Source organism: Eptatretus burgeri, chromosome 4, assembly GCF_056783735.1.
Source record: "Eptatretus burgeri isolate ZD-2024b chromosome 4, Ebu_testis_v1, whole genome shotgun sequence".
NCBI lineage: Eukaryota > Metazoa > Chordata > Myxini > Myxiniformes > Myxinidae > Eptatretus > Eptatretus burgeri.
Genome location: NC_140964.1, coordinates 112,976,131 through 112,996,997, shown reverse-complemented (window position 1 = coordinate 112,996,997; position 20,867 = coordinate 112,976,131). Strand labels below are relative to the sequence as shown.

The window sequence follows — 20,867 nt, the reverse complement described above, 5'->3', positions numbered from 1 at the left end:
AAAGTGTTAAAGCACCCCACTGGAATTATCATGAAATTTACAGTGAAGTTCAATGAAGCCATTCATTGGATCAGAGGATGACCAGATTCTGTCAAGGACAATATTGGACTTGCTGTATCGGCAGACAGTTTGAACGAGAGGTTTTTTTATCAACTGGAAGTTGATATTGGGATGCTAACCACTCTGTGAAGCAAGCACGAGCTGACAATTTAAGCAGCAGCCATTCGTCTGAGCAAAATACTCTCTTGCCCAAAAATTTATACCCACAAAAACAACGAAGGGATAATGCCTGAAAATGCAAGAATTCTGTTGACTGCTCTGCATCAGTTCCTTTCTCAAACACACCCACCCCAACATGTCACGCAGAGCGCGGGTTATGCTAGTGTGGAATTGTTCTGTTGTATGGCCAATACGGATTTTTTTTATCACGCATTTCAAGAAATATATAGAAACAAACCCTCTTATATATGTCACCAGGCACTAATCCTTTCTTTTCTGGGCTGTTGAGTGTTCTGGATTTGTATCTTCGACATAGGTGGATGTAGTGTGCGACTGACATTCAGGAAGTATTTTTGTTCGAGTTTTAGTTGGGCGTAGGTGAAAAAAATGTGTGAAAGAGTTTAATAACTGATGATATTTTAACCCCAGTCCTACCAACATATTTTACAACTTAATCTTACCAACTGGGGTCTTCTCGGACCCCAACTCAAAAAACCACTCGATTTCACTAAATCTGCCAAAGTTTCACATTAATGAGGAAACATAATTATTTTGATTGGATGATGTTTTAGTGATAAAGTAAACAAACATAAGCATAAAACAATTAAAATGGGAGGACTTGCTCCAAACTAGTACCATGTGAAGTAATCATATATGGAAAAAAAAATGAACGAAAACAACTGGGGTCTTTTTGGACCCCAGAAAGGATTTGCTTGCAACTCTGTGCAGCAACGTGCGATCTCGAAACGTCATATATGTTTATTACCGGCACATACAGGTAAACAAACTAATACAACATGAAATACATTGTTAAAATCATATAGAAATAACATATCAAAATGGAGACCTGGGGTCCAAAAAGACCTCTGTTGGTAGGACTAGAGTTAAGGGATTCTTGCATTATGGAAAGGCCAATGGGACGTGTAATAATCATTTGACATCTCATGTTAATCTATTGGTATATACAATGCATTATACACATTGGATTATGGTGTAGTTCCTGTTGGTCGAAGTTTGTGTGGCTTTTTAGAATCAACATGCCTTCTCAGTTGACTTCAAGGCTGTTTCCCAACATGCACCGATTCGTGGTGTTTTCATTGATTTCCAAATGTAAAGCACCATTCCGATTGTAATCATTCACTCTTTATAACGTTTCGTTATTTCCTTTAACTTTTTCTCACAACATCACAGTGTTAAAATGACATATCTGATGCTTATCTGACCTTAAAGCTTCACCCCAGCCTCAACGCCAGTACATTGCCCCTCATTTTAAAATGGCTGAGACATCCTGCTTTTCATGCACTTTGTGTCCATTGTGTCTCATCCTTAAGCGTAAGCATGATATCCATTCCAAAAGAGAACTAAGGAAAATGCCCTATCACATGTGCATGTGTACTTGGTATGATATACAGCAATGTGTTTTTTTTCATGGCTCCACCCCAGGCTGATGTACTGGACTGACTGGGAGGAGAACCACAAAGATAGCAAAACAGGAAAGATCGAGCGAGCGTGGATGGATGGGAGCAATCGGAAAATCTTTGTCTCCTCCAAGACGATGCTTTGGCCCAACAGCCTGTCGCTGGATACAGACAATGCCCGGATGTACTGGTGCGATGCCTACTTCGACCGCATTGAGAGCGTGAATCTGGATGGCACGGATCGCAAGGTGTCCTCACACTTGTTTCATCTGCAGTCATACACGCAAACATTACGATTATTCCCATGAGCATCAAAAGTTTTACGTGTTCAATCCTACAGTGCCATGATGCACCTCAAGATAATAACTCTGCCTTGTGATTAGCATGAATGTTTTTTTTGTTGTTGGATAACAAAGAACATCGGCTCATTGAAGAGCAATGTGACAAAGGATTGAAGGGTCACATACTGACAGTGGTGTGGTGAGGAACTAGCAGGACAGTGAACACACAGGTGGACAAACAAACAGGAAAAAGTGAAAAATAAAGATAATAACCTGCAGGGAAGAGGGGTTGTCAGGGAGAGTGGTAACAGTGGTTGAAATTGTTTGTATTGATAGAAAATTACATGAAATAGTGGTGTATGGTTCACTTGAAGATCTGCAGGAAAAGTGACATTGTATTGAATCATGGAGGTGGTGGCTCCATAATCTGGAGAAAAGGAGTACGGGTGAGCACTCATCAGGCAAAGATTACTGGAAGAACAAAGCCTGCCCACAGGCCTAGCCACAGCATGGAGAGACAGGCTCTGCTTCTTTGCTGGTGATGGCCAATGATGTTGAGAGCCACAGCATCAAGTTGTGAGAAGGGCGATGTGGGATCACCTGTCCATAACAGATAGCAGTACTTCACTGAGATTATGTGCCATGATCTTGTAGGCCATGAGATGTTCATATTTACCAAGGTAATACTTGGCACAATGGAGTACCCAGTCTGTGGCTGGCTTTGGAGACCATGTTTTATGTATATATATATATATATATATATATATATATATATATATATATATATATATATATATATATATATATATATATATATATATATATATATATATATAGCCTACCCAGGAGTGCACATGGTTGATGCAAAGACCCAGAAGTTCAATGGACTGAAAATCTGCCAGTTGGTCAAGGAAGTAGATAGGTGGGTTCACCAGATGATCCTTTCATAAACACAAGATGAGAATGTGAAACTTACCTGGATTGATGACATGTTCCAATAGTCGGAACAACATTGAGCATTTCCAGATCTCCCGAGAGGATGCAGCTGCGTCTGGTCTGTCAGTGGAATGGGGTATTATTTGGCATAATGTGAAATATTTTACAAAGGTGAATAGAGGGTTTTTCTAGGGAATTAGAAAAGTTGTTGATGTTTTTGAGGAATAAAACTGGGCTGCAACACACTGCATTGGGGAATCCAGCCTCTTCCTCGTGGAGGAGATGAAGGGTGTGCTGTCAAGAGGTCCTTGCTGATTGCTTACATAGAGGAGGTTGGTAAGCCAGGAATGAAGGTGGCCTTCTATGTCAAATGCAGAAAGCTTGGTGAGCCGAGTGTAGTGCCAGACTCTATCAAAGTCCCACACAGTGATGACCTTTATTTTAAAATCCAAGATCTCCATCATTGTTCATGAAAGATGCGCAGTCGCAAACCCAAGGTTGACTGGGTTGGAATCCAAAATCCTAATTAGATATCACATAATTTGAGAAGAGGAAATACTTTATTGTCTTGATTGTAGGTCAGGCCTATCAAAGTGGAAGAGAGAATCATGAGGGAGAGACATGGAGAAGTGAAAATTTATGAAAGGAATATCTCTGCGAAACGCACAATACATGTAGCTGCAGCAGGAAACTATTGAGAGAGATGTGGTATTGGAACAAAGTCCTCTAAAGTTGGAGCTCTATAGTGCAAAGGAAGAGGGAGGAGTGGGAACGGTGGGGGCAAGATTTGGGGTAATATGAGCAAGGGAAGGCAGAGTACAGAAGATGTATGGGAGAGTACCCAGGAATGACTGGCGAGCATGGGCAAGGGGCGGAAAGAGGTGGCAAAATGAGCATTTATGGGTGAACAGCTGGGTGCTTGCATTCGCAGCAAACTGGGTTCCGTTTCCAAACCTTGAGTGTGGCGTTATGAACACATACATCACAGCTCGGGCAAAGAGACAGTCTCTTAAAAGCCCAGATAAAAGCACAGCTGTATTAACATGAAAGGGGCTTTGGTTTCGGGTCCGAGGCAACCGGGAGGGGCGAAGTGGGGGAAAAAAAAGCGAGAGGAAGAGTTTAACTTCAGAAATGGGGGGGGGGTGGGTGGAGGGTTGGGGTGGTACGCCATTTGAATTATATATACACTTCCTTATAAACAGCATGGTAATTCCAGCAAGGTCAGCATCATTACAACGTACCTTATTACCATGCATCCTTATTAATCACATCTGAAATCCCAGTCACCGGTTGGGTTTAATTACCTGAAAGCACAGGCTTCTTGAAAACCACCGACAGGCCTTGTCAAGAGACCATTTGTTCTTGTGATTAATTTGGTCGCTTCATTGCAACCACCTGCCATTTTCAAGCAGGACTGAGTGTATCTGATCTCTTTATGCTCTCTGAACATCACTGTACCAGTATCCTTTGGTGGTTGGTACTGATGGTGCATCTTGAAAAAATAATTCTGTTTCACCACAAGCCTATTTTTTCTGCTTTATTTCATGTTTCGATTAACTTGCAAAGTTTGCCTCTTATATTTTCTGCAGTGCTATTTTAGTCTTGAGACTTCATTGCTGCACCTCTCTCGCTTACGATGTCTTTTCCTTGTATCTCACTTCTCATAAACACCACTCTCAGTTCACAGCTGCCGACATTCCAAACACGTTTATTACCTCTGACACAGAAGGTGGGCAGAGGTTATGTTTTCACCCCTTTATGTTTGGTTGTCTGTGACTTGCAAAATCTAAGATTTTTCAAGTATATTGATCAGTCGATTTTGTTATTGTCTCTGTCTGTCTGTCTGTCTGTCTGTCTGTCTGTCTGTCTGTTTGTCAATCGCCTACAGATCGCAATTCTAAACCGACCATGAAACTTTACCAATTTGTCGTTGTAGCCTCAACTGAGAAGCCTATTGATTTTGAGGTTAAAGGTCATTTTGAGGTCAAATTTCTAAAATCATCATTTGTCATCTGATTCACTTGAAAGTTGAACAGGATTTGCATATTGCATCGCTGAATTGGGAAAGCAACTATTTTTCAGGTTAAAAGGTCAAAGGTCAACTCGAGGTCAAACTTATAAAACAGCAAATTTCATCTGAAAAATTGTCAATTTTCATGTGATTAACTTGAGGATTAAACAGCAATTGCATAGTGCGTCACTGAATTGGGAAAGCACCTATTTTTAAGGTCAAAGGTCAACTCAAGTTCAAACTTCTAAAATCATCAATTTAAAATTGAAAATGGTCAATTTACATCCTATTAACTTGAAAATTAATCAGAAATTCCATAGTCCATCATTGAATTAGGAAAACAACTATTTTGAGAACAAATTGTCAAAGGTCAACTGAAGGTCAAACTTCTAAAATCATCAATTTTAATCTGGAAAAAAAAATCAATTTTCATCCGATTGACCTGAACTTTGATCAAGATTGTCAATTTTAATCTTGATTAAATTGACACTTTGATGTATCCATGGCAACCTTTGGAGAAGGGGGTGGATTTTGCAAGTATCATGCTCTGCATGACGTCTTTTTCTTGTTTGTTTGTTTGTGAGGAAGAGGAGGGCGGAGGAGCTCCTTGTGAGCCAACGTCCATCCATATCTAGTGCCCAAATGTTTCTGCAGACATCCACTTGCAGTTGGGTTACTTTTTTTGAGGAGGTTGGTAGCAGGATTTGCACTCTGGCCACCATAAAATCCTTCACTCCGCAAAACATACTAAAAACATAAAGAAATCTGAAAACCCACTCCGTGGGAGTACCTAATGTGCAGCTCACCAGATGACGGGATTTGAGCAAAGCCTTCAGGACCCCCACTCTTTGATGATGGGAGGAAAACCACAGGACAACCTTCCCAGGTCAGATTGTGGTAGTGTGTGTCAGAGTGGTTCTAAGGTGTCGTCCACCAGACGGCAGTCTCCATGGGTTAACCTGAGGCGGTTCCTTCAGGTGGTTGCCTGGAATGTCCTATTCCTAAGAGAGGATGATCACCTGTCTCTGATATCATCTGAGCTCAAGCTTTTGGACATCGGTATTGCAGGGATTCTCATCCTGCTTCCAGGGTTATTCACACATTGCATTCCTCCAAGCCCGTTCCTCGGTGTACTGCTGTAAGAGCGGAGGTTGGTGGGCTTTCTCTTGATAGAGGAGGCGCGCTGGGCCGGTTACTTTGAGCATCTGTATCAGTCTGATCCATCAGCTGTTGAATTGGATGTCAGGGGTGTTATTATCCCTATTGCTGACCCTCCAATCAACTGTGGCCCACCTTTGTTTGTGGAAACAGAGGCTGCGGTGAACCAGTTGAAATGGAGTCAAGCTCCAGAGATCTGTATCATCCATGCTAAACTTCTCGAAGTGGGTGGAAAGACTGTGCTCATGTCGTTGCATGCAGTTCTTTGCTGTTCCTGGAACACAGGCATCATCCCAACTGAGTGGAAGAGGGGCCTTGTTGTTCCTCTCTGGAAAGGGAAAGGTGATCACCAGGACTGCAACAACTACTGAGGGGTGACGCTGCTCTCAGTGTCGGGCAAGGTCTTTGCTCGGATCATTCTTGATCAGGTTTGCCACCATCTGCTTGAGCATCAGTGCCAAAGCAGTCAGGCTTTACACCAAAGAGGTCAACGATTGACTGTATCCTTGCTCTCCGGGTCCTCACTGAACGTAGATGAGCGTTTCAGTAGGGGCTGCTTGCAGCCTATGTTGATCTCTGGAAAACATTTGATTCAGTGAATCGGGATGCCCTCTGGAGGATTCTTGGTCTTCGTGGGGTGCCACCAAAACTGATCGATCTGATGTCTGAACTCTACTCTGGTACTGAGAGTGCTGTGAGATGTGGTGGTACCATCTCTGACTTATTTCCACCTGTTACTGGAGTTCATCAGGGGTGTGTACTGCTCCCACACTTTTCAGCACTTGTATGGACTGGATTCTGGGGAGGATGTCGGAGAGCTCAAGCGGTGGTGGATCATTTGGGAATGTCAAGATCTCTGACCTTGATTTCGCAGATGATGCAGTCATCTTTGCGGAGACTTTGGATATCCTTTTGGGGCCCTCGAGGTGCTGAATGAGGAGTCTGAGCCGCTGGGATTACGGGTTTCTTGGGTCTAAACTAATATCCAGGCTTTCAATGACATATTGGATGCTGCTATCTTTTCTGTACCTGTTTGTGGTGAGGATGTTGAGGTCATGGAGAGATTCACTTTCCTTGGCAGTGATACATAGTGGCCATAAATTCTGGAAACATAGGTGAATATACATTATCAATGGTTTGTTGACATTACATTACAATACATGATATGTTCAATGTTTTGTCCCTCATGAGAAATGCACAGTTCAATGCGCTGTGCAAAATTGCAATCAATGCGGTGCATTAATGCAGCATTTCCATGAATCCCTGCACATGCATCCGTTATGCATTGCCTCAGATGATTCGTTTCTGTTTTTCACTCAGTAAACCTGTGCCTTCAGCATACCCCAGAAGAAGGAATGAAGGGGGTTCAGATCTGGTGAGCATGCAGTCCACTTAGCAGTGTCACCTCAATGCATTCATCTTTCATCAAGGACATCTTCAAACTGTAACAGAATGGCATAATATTATCGATGTTTCTAGTCTTTATGGCCACCCTGTACATTGATGTCTCTGCTGGCTGTGAGCCAGAGGTCAATAGATGTCTGGGTCAGGCCTGGGGAGTCATGGATTCACTGGATCATGAGGTGCAGTGCTGTCGGTACCTGTGGGGGAGGACGAAAGTCCGAGTCTTCGGGTCCTTGGTGCTTCCAGTCTTGCTCTATCGATGTGAGACGTGGACTCTGATGAGGGATGTGAGATTAATTCCTTTGGAACCAGGTGTTTTCGGAGAATCCTTAACTATCGCTGGTCGGACTTTGTGTCCAACAAGCAGTTGCTGAGAGACTCAAATGAGATTTGTTACCTCAATAGTCCGTGAGCGTCAGCTGCGGCTGTATGGACATGTGGCTCGTTTTTCTGACGCTGATCCTGCTCACCAGATTCTCTTAGCGAGGGAGTCTCATGAGTGGAGGAGGACAATGGGCCGACTAAGTGCCTCATGGTTGTATCAGGTTGATCGCCATCTCAAGGAGATAGGGATGGGCCAGGCATCTCCTTGGGGGATGGACAGATGGAGGGCCCTGGAGTACCGGCGGAAAGTGGACGCAGCGACGCGCTGCTCCGATGCATGCTCCTATTCCTGACCTGACCTTGTTTGTGAACAAAATGTCTCAAAATGTTGTAGACGGATTCGGATGAAATTTGGTGGAGAGCTTGGGTATTTGACACGTACAAAGTAATTGTATTTTGGTGAAGATCCGAATCTAGATCTGGATTCGAGAATTTTTTAAAATGATTCTTCACCATTGAGTGATGGGGCTGAAAACAATATATAGCATGATATTTCAAAAAAAGTTATGGACGGATTCGAACGAAACTTGGTGGACGAGTCGGTTCGGTGACAAGAACAAGCCAATTAATTTTTAGTTCAGGCCCGAATCCAGATCCGGCCTATCAGTGCAATACAAAAAGGTAAATTAATCAGTGTGCTGGCGGAATGCTCTCTCCCGAGTGCCCTTCTCGTTGGTGATGTGATTTTTCACGTGAATGAAATGCTGTCCTTCACAAGCGACACCGAGGGAAAGCATCGCAAGACTGTGTTTCTTCGGAATGTATAACAAAGCAGTTCGTTTAATGACCTCAGCGATATCAAAGAAACCCCAAGTCGTCTTCATTTCTCTCCAGTGGTGCGTTCGAAGGTAATGGTGTTCAAAATCGCGTGTTGCTTGCAATGCACCGCTTCTCGTGCCTGTTCCTCCAGCATTGACTGGTTTCACGAGCGGTGAATATTTTTACGCCTTCTTGCCATATGTTGCCACGGCAACAGGACATGGCCGTCTGCTGTGTTGTCTGTGAGACTGATCTCTCCTATGTGCCGCAAGGAGCATGAGCCCAGACTCTCCCCCTTAACCACCTCCCTCCCATTCTGCGCTCCTCCTGGTGTTCGGCGAAGATATTAAATCACGACCCACGCCCGTTGTGAAAGCGCACAATAAGCGTCGGCCTTGTCCCTTTTGGATAGGAGGAGGGAGAGACGACACAATCACTGAAGTGTCATTACTCTTGGCATGTGGCATTAGCAGATTATTTGTTGCGGCTTCATGAGTTGTAATATGCGAATATGCGTGTGTATGCGTATTGTTCAGGGAGAATTTGTTCAGAAACCTCCACACCATCTCCCCCCGCCCTTATTCACTCGAACACGCTCTCTATTGCATTCCATGGGCAACCATGATTAATATCCAAGTCATGTGACTGCAGGGAAAGAAAAACAAACAACTCGACTGCAGTTTGCCTTAAATGTGTATTTAATTTTATAAATTTCCTGAAATCCATTCTTGTGTTTTGAATCTTTTCTGGGTTTTTTTTTTGTCTTTGTGATGCACAACTGTTATATAAATCGTTTCTGCGTCTCTCTCTCCCATGCGTGCACGTACGCGCGCACACACACACACACACACACACACACACACACACACACACACACACACACACACACACACACACACACACACATACATACACACATACACACACACATACACACACATACACAAACACACAAACACACATACTCTCTCTCCCATGCGTGCACGTACGCGCGCACACAAACAAACACTCTCTCTCTCTCTCTCTCTCTCTCTCTCTCTCTCTCTCTCTCTCTCTCTCTCTCTCTCTCTCTCTCTCTCTCTCTCTCTCTCTCTCTCTCTCTCTCTCTCTCTCTCTCTCTCTCTCTCTCTCTCTCTCTCTCTCTCTCTCTCTCTCTCTCTCTCTCTCTCTCTCTCTCTCTCTCTCTCTCTCTCTCTCTCTCTCTCTCTCTCTCTCTCTCTCTCTCTCTCTCTCTCTCTCTCTCTCTCTCTCTCTCTCTCTCTCTCTCTCTCTCTCTCTCTCTCTCTCTCTCTCTCTCTCTCTCTCTCTCTCTCTCTCTCTCTCTCTCTCTCTCTCTCTCTCTCTCTCTCTCTCTCTCTCTCTCTCTCTCTCTCTCTCTCTCTCTCTCTCTCTCTCTCTGTCTCTCTCTGTCTCTCTCTCTCTCTCTCTCTCTCTCTCTCTCTCTCTCTCTCTCTCTCTCTCTCTCTCTCTCTCTCTCTCTCTCTCTCTCTCTCTCTCTCTCTCTCTCTCTCTCTCTCTCTCTCTCTCTCTGTCTCTCTGTCTCTCTCTCTCTCTCTCTCTCTCTCTCTCTCTCTCTCTCTCTCTCTCTCTCTCTCTCTCTCTCTCTCTCTCTCTCTCTCTCTCTCTCTCTCTCTCTCTCTCTCTCTCTCTCTCTCTCTCTCTCTCTCTCTCTCTCTCTCTCTCTCTCTCTCTCTCTCTCTCTCTCTCTCTCTCTCTCTCTCTCTCTCTCTCTCTCTCTCTCTCTCTCTCTCTCTCTCTCTCTCTCTCTCTCTCTCTCTCTCTCTCTCTCTCTCTCTCTCTCTCTCTCTCTCTCTCTCTCTCTCTCTCTCTCTCTCTCTCTCTCTCTCTCTCTCTCTCTCTCTCTCTCTCTCTCTCTCTCTCTCTCTCTCTCTCTCTCTCTCTCTCTCTCTCTCTCTCTCTCTCTCTCTCTCTCTCTCTCTCTCTCTCTCTCTCTCTCTCTCTCTCTCTCTCTCTCTCTCTCTCTCTCTCTCTCTCTCTCTCTCTCTCTCTCTCTCTCTCTCTCTCTCTCTCTCTCTCTCTCTCTCTCTCTCTCTCTCTCTCTCTCTCTCTCTGTCTCTCTCTGTCTCTCTCTCTCTGTCTCTCTCTCTCTCTCTCTCTCTCTCTCTCTCTCTCTCTCTCTCTCTCTCTCTCTCTCTCTCTCTCTCTCTCTCTCTCTCTCTCTCTCTCTCTCTCTGTCTCTCTTTCTCTCTGTCTCTCTCTGTCTCTCTCTCTCTCTCTCTCTCTCTCTCTCTCTCTCTCTCTCTCTCTCTCTCTCTCTCTCTCTCTCTCTCTCTCTCTCTCTCTCTCTCTCTCTCTCTCTCTCTCTCTCTCTCTCTCTCTCTCTCTCTCTCTCTCTCTCTCTCTCTCTCTCTCTCTCTCTCTCTCTCTCTCTCTCTCTCTCTCTCTCTCTCTCTCTCTCTCTCTCTCTGTCTCTCTGTCTCTCTGTCTCTCTCTCTCTCTCTCTCTCTCTCTCTCTCTCTCTCTCTCTCTCTCTCTCTCTCTCTCTCTCTCTCTCTCTCTCTCTCTCTCTCTCTCTCTCTCTCTCTCTCTCTCTCTCTCTCTCTCTCTCTCTGTCTCTCTGTCTCTCTTTCTCTCTCTGTCTCTCTCTCTCTCTCTCTCTGTCTCTCTCTCTCTCTCTCTCTCTCTCTCTCTCTCTCTCTCTCTCTCTCTCTCTCTCTCTCTCTCTCTCTCTCTCTCTCTCTCTCTCTCTGTCTCTCTGTCTCTCTTTCTTTCTCTCTGTCTCTCTCTCTCTGTCTCTCTCTGTCTCTCTGTCTCCCTCTCGCTCTCTCGCTGTCTCTCTGTCTCCCTCTCGCTCTCTCGCTGTCTCTCTCTCTCTCTCTCTCTCTCTCTCTCTCTCTCTCTCTCTCTCTCTCTCTCTCTCTCTCTCTCTCTCTCTCTCTCTCTCTCTCTCTCTCTCTCTCTCTGTCTCTCTCTCTCTCTCTCTCTCTCTCTCTCTCTCTCTCTCTCTCTCTCTCTCTCTCTCTCTCTCTCTCTCTCTCTCTCTCTCTCTCTCTCTCTCTCTCTCTCTCTCTCTCTCTCTCTCACACTCTCCCTCTCTCTCTCTCTCCCATGTGTGCACGTACGCGCACACACACAAACACTCTCTCTCTCTCTCTCTCCCTCTCTCTCTCCCATGCATGCATGTATGCGCACACACAAACACACACAAACACACTCTCTCTCCCATGTGTGCATGTACGTGCACACACACACAAACACACACACTGTCTCTCTCTTGATTGGATGACCTTCATATACAGACAAGGTTGTGGACTCTCAGTTTGGAGAGGTTCTCTGATTAAAGGGTCAAAACCTCGGTGATGAATAGTTCCCAGTTTATGAGATGGACGTTTTTTTCTCTCTCTTTCTGTCATCATTGATTACCTCTGCCACCGAAGGTTATGTTTTCACCCTCTGTCTGTTTGAAGATGAGCATAATATCTCAAAAAAGGCGTGCACGGATTTGTACGAAATCTGGTGGACAGCTTGGGTGTGTGACAAGGACGAAATTACTAGATTTTGATGAAGATCCGGATCTGGATCTGAGAATTTCTTCAGTGATTCTTCACCATTAGGCATTAGAGAGATAGGCAAAGACGATATATAGCAGGATGTTTCAAAAAGTTGGGGACTGATTCGGACAAAACTTTGTGGATAGATTGGGTTGGTGGTGACAAGTATGAAATGATTCAATTTTGGTGAAGATCTGGGTCTGGATCTGAGAATTAAAAATTTTTTTAAAGTGATTCTCTACCATTGGGCCAAAAGGAGATGGGGCCAAAAGCTTTATAAAGAAAGATATTTCAAAAAGTTGTGGACGAGATATGACAAAGCTTGGTAGATTGCATAGGTGACAAGTACAAGCCGATTAGATTTTGGTTCAGACCTGAATGCAGATCTGGCCTATCAGTGTGGTATGTGCTCTACCGAGTGCCCTTCTAGTTTCTATCTTTCTCTCTCCCCCCGAAACTATTCTGTCTCTCCCCTCCTTCCCTTCTCTCTCCTCTCTCTCCCTCTCTCCCTGTCTTTCTTTCTGTTTTCCTCTCTCCCCCATGCTGTTCTCAACAAGCTGTCCTTGTGATGGCAGGACACAGAAGCACAGAGGAACATTTCATTTAGCAATTGATCATTATTCAAACTGAGTACTAAGCACAGTAACAGATGCACAGGAAGACGTAAGCACCGTGACTTGGGTGCCTCTTTATAGAAGGCAAATTTATCCTGCCGTACAATATCAAAATTACCAGCGATGTCATTCTGAATTGTTAGTTCGCCATTGTGGTCAGATGATTAACGCTCTTCGCACGGCTGTTGGAGTCGCACCAAAATACAGCAATCACAATAGCACTTGCATTGAACCTAGCTATTGGAAGAGGCCTTTTGTCTTGTCATACACGTGTCATATTTACTTTGAAAGTACTCTTCTCTTTTTTTTTTAAAATACTGCCACTTATTGTGGTGGCATGATTTCATGCTTTCAACTGGCTATGCACAACAGCACATCACCACTGCTACCAAGTATGGGGGCACCAATGATGCAATGCCCCTATTATCAGTTCACTGGTACTCATTTCACCGGCCTCGTAAGGATGACAGGCTGAGTCAACCTCACGTGGTGTTAATCAAGCGACTGACGGGGCACAAATTCAGCACTCTAAGATGCCAAGCCAGCCACCCGAACCACTAAACCAACACCAGGCTTGAAAGTAAATTTGAATGAGCATTTTCATCAAGTTTACCAAATCCAATAACAAATACCAGTACACTGAGAAACTGGAAGCAACACTTCTACTAAGGCTCGAGATGATGAAGGCATTGAGATTGTGATGATTGACGAAGCACAGACTTTTATTTTATACATTCAATCAGCATGTGTGCCATATTTCTATAATGAATTGTTTTAAATTATTGCAAATACTTTGTGTTGTTTCATCCTCTGGACAAAACTCAGTGTGACAAAGGCTTGTTTTACTCTGTGGATTTGTTATTATGAACACATCGGTGTAAAAACCTGCACCTCTTCACAGGTCGTTTATGATGGTCCAGAGCTCAGTCACCCTTTTGGGCTCACCCATCATGGCAATTTTCTCTTCTGGAGTGAGTATCGCCGTGGAACAATTTACCGACTGGATCAGACGACTCGTAATGCTACGGTGCTGAGAATTGAACGACCTCCAGTTTTCCACATGCGTGTCTACAACAAAGATGTTCAAAAAGGTGTGTGTGTGTGTGTGTGTGTGTGTGTGTGTGTGTGTGTGTGTGTGTGTGTGTGTGTGTGTGTGTGTGTGTGTGTGTGTGTGTGTGTGTGTGTGTGTGTGTGTGTGTGTGTGTGTGTGTTATAGTTATGAATGTACAGGTGAGGGTCAACTAGGAGTTGTCACAAAGCCTTCTAAAGCCTGCAGACAAACTGATACTCTGGTTAGCAGTGGAGCAGATGACATTGCATTCAGTGGTGGGCTGATGTGCCTCTTTCACGGATTGTAACTGAGCACGAAGGACCTTTGCAGCAAGTGCTGATGTTGCATCGGGGTTCATGGCTCCTTAATAATTAAGATGTGCTATTTGGATCTAATCCCTCATGAGACTACTTCCAGCTCAACTCTTGGGGAGAGCATCCACTTCACGATGGTGATGGCCATGAAGTGGTCCCCAAACATTGAATGATTATAGTATGAGCATGCATTTTGGCCTGCAGGTTGGGATGCAAGTGTTTTTGGCTGAACATAAGCTTTGGCCTGTGGTTTAAGGGGCAGTTGTATTTGTTTGACAATCTTTGTTTGACCATGTACTTTCGTCTTGGGACTGAACTGCACATGGTTAGCGAGTTTTTCCCCAATTTTTTTTTTCTCTAAAAGGCATCTCTCAACATGGTAATGATGGCCTATGAGCCAGAAATAAGTCTGTGGATTCATTTCCATCCTAAGTGTGGGTGGGGTGTGACAGGGGCTGGCATGGCCATGAAGGTAGGCTGATGTGTTAGAAATTTAGCAGCTGACGCTGCATTTATCAGTGGGTAGTTCTGTGTCTTTCATGAACTGAAACTCTATCTGCATTCACATATCATGAAGCTGCAGCCCCAGGATAGAAAATGCTTCCTCATTCCTGGGAGACAAGGGGGTGATAATTTAGAAAGTAGGGCAAAGGAGAAACAGGAGGGTGAGAACATAAGCATCCACACCACTGCACAAGAACAGGAGATTAAGGTAAAAGTGGAACAGGAGACAAGATCTTAGTGGGTGTAGAAAAGCTCAGAGCTATGAAGGAGAGAGAGAAAGAGAAAGAGACAGAGACAGAGAAAGAGAAAACACAAAACACATGAGGTAGCAGTGGGCAGAAGACATGAATTCCTGGATATAATAACATTACAAAGCACACCCGGGATTAGTTCCACATGCGAGAAAACAGGATGAACTGGAACAGCACTCGGTAGGGCACGTACCTCCGCGAGGCTGAACAGTTTACATTTTGTATTGTACTCATAGGCTGTATCTGGATCTGGACCTGAATAAAAATCCAATTGGCTTGTTCTTGTCACCAACCCAACTCATCCACCGAGTTTTGTCATAATCTGTCTACAACCTTTTGAGATATCATGGTCTATATCTTTTTTGGCCGCATCTCTCAATCGTGACGAATTACTTCCCTTCTCATATCCACATTATGAGCTTCACCAAAATCGAATCAATTCATCCTCGTCACACACCCAACCTGTCCACCAAGTTTTGTCGAAATACGTCCTCAACCTTTTGAGATATCCTCTTCACAGACAGAAAAACAGATAGACAGACAGACAGACAGGTGTGAAAACATAACCCCGTCCACCTTCGGCGGCAGAGGTAATTAATGTGAATGGAGGGGACCAGAGAGAGGCAAGCTGCCAGACAGATTGAAATGTGTGGAACATTTTCAGTCAGATTGCCCTGATCTCTTGTTTGAGATCGTGGACATCCATCTATCATTGACATAAAAAGCGGCATGTCCAGGGTGGAATGACCTGGGCAGTATATAAACGGATGATTGGAGATCCCACAGCATGCGATGAAATGAGTCATGAGAGCTGCAGCGATATTTGCTTATGGTTTTAGGAAATGACTGACTTTTCTGTGATCGATAGGGCCAGTTCTGGCACCATTAATTTAAATTTAATTTACATTGACGACTTTCTGTGATGCAAGCAGATACTTTACCCCAAGAGAATACAAAATACAAGTTGACAGAACAGTTGAGCAGATCTTGGTATGGTAAAGAGTTGATATCATCGTCGGGTCAAGCAGCACTGGAGTCAAAAGAGTCGGAATTTCTGCACATTTACAGTAAGGATTTGCACATGTTGGAGGGAGTTTTCATTGACAACGGGGGAGGGAGGGGGTGTGTACAGGAAGAGAGGGATGAAGAACCTTGGCCTTTTCCACACATGTATATAGTTCAAACAATCAGCCTTTGCGAGAGGAGTGTCCATAACACCTTTGTCCTTCAAAAGTTACGGAACAGATTGAGGCATTTGTTGCAGAAACAGGCTTCACTAACTGTTGGTACCATCCAATTTCATTGGAGGATTAGAGAGACGATAATTCAGAGCTCAGGTAACCCTATCGTTGACTTCTGTCTCATGTGAGGAGAGTAACACAATGATTGTTGCCTTTGCCTCAAGGTTGCCTGTTCTCATCGGTGGTGCTGGTTTCCAGGAGTAAAAAGAAAGCTGCTTTCTATCAAATGCTCATCTCAAGCATCATTTGTCTTAGAGGCAGGATGTTGGGCAGGACAGCAAGAGTCTTGAATGTATGAATGAGAGAGAGAGAGTGGGGGTGGGGGGGAGAGACATCGAGGAAGAAAGAGAGAGACCAAGGGAGAGAGAGAGAGAGAGAGAGAGAGAGAGAGAGAGAGAGAGAGAGAGAGAGAGAGAGAGAGAGAGAGAGAGAGAGAGAGAGAGAGAGAGAGAGAGAGAGAGAGAGAGAGAGAGAGAGAGAGAGAGAGAGAGAGAGAGAGAGAGAGAGAGAGAGAGAGAGAGAGAGAGAGACACACAGACAGAGACACAGACAGTGAGGGACGGAGAGAAACAGCGAGGGAGGGAGAGAGCCAGCGAGGTTATGCCTGGTGTTCGCTTAATGGTTAGGGTGCTGGGCTTGGGATCCTAGGATCCTGAGTTCATATCCTAATCATCTGTTGATTTAGTACCAGGTGGGGTTAACTCGGCCTGCCATCCTTCCAAGGTCGGCAAAATGAGTACCAGCATGCTGGTATACTGTGCCGGAGTGGTGACCCGTCCAGGATTGTGCCCAATAGCCAAGGACACTGTTTAGGCACCACCAACACTCTGCACAGGGTTTGGTCCCAATGCATGGATGGACAGAGAGAGAGAGAGAGAGAGAGAGAGAGAGAGAGAGAGAGAGAGAGAGAGAGAGAGAGAGAGACCACAAGAGAGAGAGAGACCACAAGAGAGAGAGAGAGAGAGAGAGAGAGAGAGAGAGAGAGAGAGAGAGAGAGAGAGAGAGAGAGAGAGAGAGAGAGAGAGAGAGAGAGAGAGAGAGAGAGAGAGAGAGAGAGAGAGAGAGAGAGAGAGAGAGAGAGAGAGAGAGAGAGAGAGAGAGAGAGAGAGAGAGAGAGAGAGAGAGAGAGAGAGAGAGAGAGAGAGAGAGAGAGAGAGAGAGAGATACCACGAGAGAGAGAGAGAGAGAGAGAGAGAGAGAGAGAGAGAGAGAGAGAGAGAGAGAGAGAGAGAGAGAGAGAGAGAGAGAGAGAGAGAGAGAGAGAGAGAGAGAGAGAGAGAGAGAGAGAGAGAGAGAGAGAGAGAGAGAGAGAGAGAGAGAGAGAGAGAGAGAGAGAGAGAGAGAGAGAGAGAGAGAGAGAGAGAGAGAGAGAGAGAGAGACAGAGAGAGAGAGAGAGACAGAGAGAGAGAGAGAGAGAGAGAGAGAGAGAAAGAGACAGACCACGAGAGAGAGAGAGAGAGAGAGAGAGAGAGAGAGAGAGAGAGAGAGAGAGAGAGAGAGAGAGAGAGAGAGAGAGAGAGAGAGAGAGAGAGAGAGAGAGAGAGACCGCGAGAGAGACCGCGAGAGAGACCGCGAGAGAGACCGCGAGAGAGACCGCGAGAGAGACCGCGAGAGAGACCGCGAGAGAGACCGCGAGAGAGACAGAGAGAGAGAGAGAGAGAGAGAGAGAGAGAGAGAGAGAGAGAGAGAGAGAGAGAGAGAGAGAGAGAGAGAGAGAGAGAGAGAGAGAGAGAGAGAGAGAGAGAGAGAGAGAGAGAGACAGAGAGAGACAGAGAGAGAGAGAGAGAGAGAGAGAGAGAGAGAGAGAGAGAGAGAGAGAGAGAGAGAGAGAGAGAGAGAGAGAGAGAGAGAGAGAGAGAGAGAGAGAGAGAAGAGAGAGAAGAGAGAGAAGAGAGAGAAGAGAGAGAGAGAAGAGAGAGAAGAGAGAGAAGAGAGAGAAGAGAGAGAAGAGAGAGAGAGAGAGAGAGAGAGAGAAGAGAGAGAGAGAGAAGAGAGAGAAGAGAGAGAAGAGAGAGAAGAGAGAGAAGAGAGAGAAGAGAGAGAAGAGAGAGAAGAGAGAAAGTGAGAAAGTGAGAGAGCGAGAGCACTAAAGAGAGAATGTTGAGAAATGATTCCCACCCACTTTATGCCCATAGACAGTGGGGTAGAAAGTGCATGAGATCGTGGACACGAAAAGCCTCGTTTTGGGTTATGGTATTTTTTGTTTTCCAAATTTTATTCTTCTGTCTGTTTTTCACAAACATTACACTTTCAATGGTCGTTTTTCCCTCAATGTTATTTTGCTTATATTTAGCATTAGGTGATTATAAAAAGCCCAATCAATTGATTTCGGTGGAAAAATCTGATCGCATGACTTTGGTTTGACAAGTTAATGAATGAGTGCACCACCTGATTGAAGCTTTACTTTACGGCATTTTGCTTCAAGTCCTTTAAAAGTTAATTACTGGTGCATATGTTGTGCCTTTCATTATCGAATTTCTGTCGAATGTTTCTGAACTTCCCATACCTGAAAACAATCCCGTTACTAACCTAGCATGGGTTTGTACGATGCATCACTCCCTCATTGCTAACCTTAGCTCAAAATCATTGATGCAAAAGGTTTTGCATCAAAAAATTTGTCCAAAGAAAGGGAGGGAAATGCAACAAAGCGTTCTCCAGTGATTACTTTAAGGTTTAATTCTGTTTGCATGTTTTCCTTTACGAGTTTCAAGTGCTGTTTAGGCTGTTGTGTTTGCGGCCTACAGTTCACGGTTTACGTCTTGTTTTTGGTGTTGCTGTGCAGGTGCCAACGCCTGCCAACTAAACAACGGCGGGTGCAGTAGCCTGTGTTTGGCGATCCCTGGGGGCCGCGTGTGTGCGTGCTCCAATGATCAGGTCCTGTTGAACAACGTGACTTGCATCCGTAAGCAACTAGGCCTCTCGTGTCTCACCTTGAACCAGTTACATGGCTTTACTTCATTTTGTCTCATCCTTTTTCTTCAATAACTCTATCCAGCACACTCTCGGACTGTACATTAATTCTTGCTTTTTCTTCGACTGTACGTTAATTGCTCACTTTGTTACAGTGTACATTACTCATGCAGTTCATTAGACTGTACAAGCTACACATATTTATTATTACCATACATGATTTATGCACTTTTTTTTTAACAGTGCACGTCCATTACACATGCTTTTCCTTATATTATACATCATACAAGGAAATTTATACACGTAAAAAGGCATATTATGCACATTAAGGAATTTAACTGCTTTAATTTTCCTCCTTCCATCAAATCCAAAATGTACGAGTCGGAAAAAAAAAACTGTGCCATCAGTATTTACAAAAACCTGATCGAGGAATCTGGTTTTCTATTCCTTTACCAACTCGTATGACACAGTCAAATGAAATTGTCTATTTTTCACATTCTGTTTGTTTCCCATCACCAACATCCACTTATCCTTATCGCCACTTCTCCAGAGAATCCCGAATACACACTGCCTCCAAAATGTCCAGCGGGACAGTTTGCCTGCAAGAATGGCCGCTGCATTCAGAATCGCTGGCGCTGTGATGGTGATAACGATTGTTTGGATAGCTCGGACGAGTCTCCTGAAATCTGCCGTAAGACCTTTGCTTGTACTGCTGTCAACATCACCCTAACACTCAAACGCTCACCTTACCTGCCTCTCTCCCTCTTTCACTGCCTCCCTGACTCACCAATTGCCTGCTTCATCTGACCTTTGTTCACTCTCATCCCATACCCACCTCGACCCAAAAACAAACCAACATCATATCCTCTCGGCAGACTCTGTGTTTGCCCTTTCTCTTCAATTTCCTAACTCCTGATGTTTGACCTCTTTTTGATCTACCAGAATTGTTTGCGTTGGATTATGATATCGACAATCGACTTGTTCCCGTTTTGCTCTGAAATGCATGACATCAAATCTGTTTTGTGCACATTATCAATAATATTTAGAATTCAGAATAGTGACATTATTGCTTTCGCAATAAAGGCTTTAACGCAATAAAATTATTCCAATAATAATCACAGACAGCTCTGTTAGGCCAAAGTCACATTTGCCACGGCGGCCGTGGAGTCTTCAAAATCTATGGCCACTAGCAATTATACGGCGGCCACAGTATTTCCATGGTCACACAATGTAGCAGTCACATGTTTTTATTTTTCGGGGAGCCGCATGGCGTATTTAGGCCTAAGTCACATTTGCCACGGCGGCCGTGGGGTCTCCAAAATCTACGTCCACTAGCAATTGTACGGTGGCCGCAGTATTTCCACGGTCACACAATGTAGCAGTCACATATGTTTTTATTTTTCGGGGAGCCACACGGCATATTTATAAATTGTGGAGACCGAAAACGTGGGGGTGCCGTACGGTCTTTGATTTTATGTCGCACGGTGACCTTAGGGCGTTCCTGCGGCGGCCATAGAATTTTCAAGGCAGACGCAAGGTGCCCGCAAGGCACCTGCAAGGCGACCGCAGGGGGGCCCCAAGGCGAATGTGCAGCCAGATGGACGGCAACGAGTGGGTTCTTTTTTTTTTTTTACCAGTTTTTTTTGTTTCGGCTTGTTGAATTGCTACGGCGAACGTAGAAATGAAAAAAGTTATAACTCCGCGCTATAATTCCACAGCGACCTTACGACCTGTAAAATATAGCCAAACGGCGTAGGGCCACCCTGAGGCCACCGCAGAAACTCTGCGGCCGCCGCACGTTTCTGTCAATTCAGAGGGCATACGGCCACCGTATCCTCGCCTTAGAGCAAATGTGACTTAGGCCTGAGGCTGACAGTAGAGGCCTTCATGAAGTTTTCT

The 20,867-nt window shown here is 44.7% G+C and overlaps 1 protein-coding gene across 8 annotated transcripts in view; it reads left to right on the top strand.

Annotated features, from left to right (window-relative positions):
• LRP1 (LDL receptor related protein 1) overlaps positions 1-20,867 on the top strand; it is a 583,330-nt gene that overhangs the window by 363,031 nt on the left and 199,432 nt on the right. For all 8 annotated transcript variants that reach the window (XM_085879746.1, XM_085879744.1, XM_085879750.1 and 5 more), the window contains 4 exons: positions 1,663-1,885; positions 13,598-13,787; positions 18,841-18,960; positions 19,519-19,659. In XM_085879746.1, coding sequence (XP_085735872.1) covers positions 1,663-1,885; positions 13,598-13,787; positions 18,841-18,960; positions 19,519-19,659 — 674 coding nt within the window. The remainder of the gene's footprint in view (positions 1-1,662; positions 1,886-13,597; positions 13,788-18,840; positions 18,961-19,518; positions 19,660-20,867) is intronic.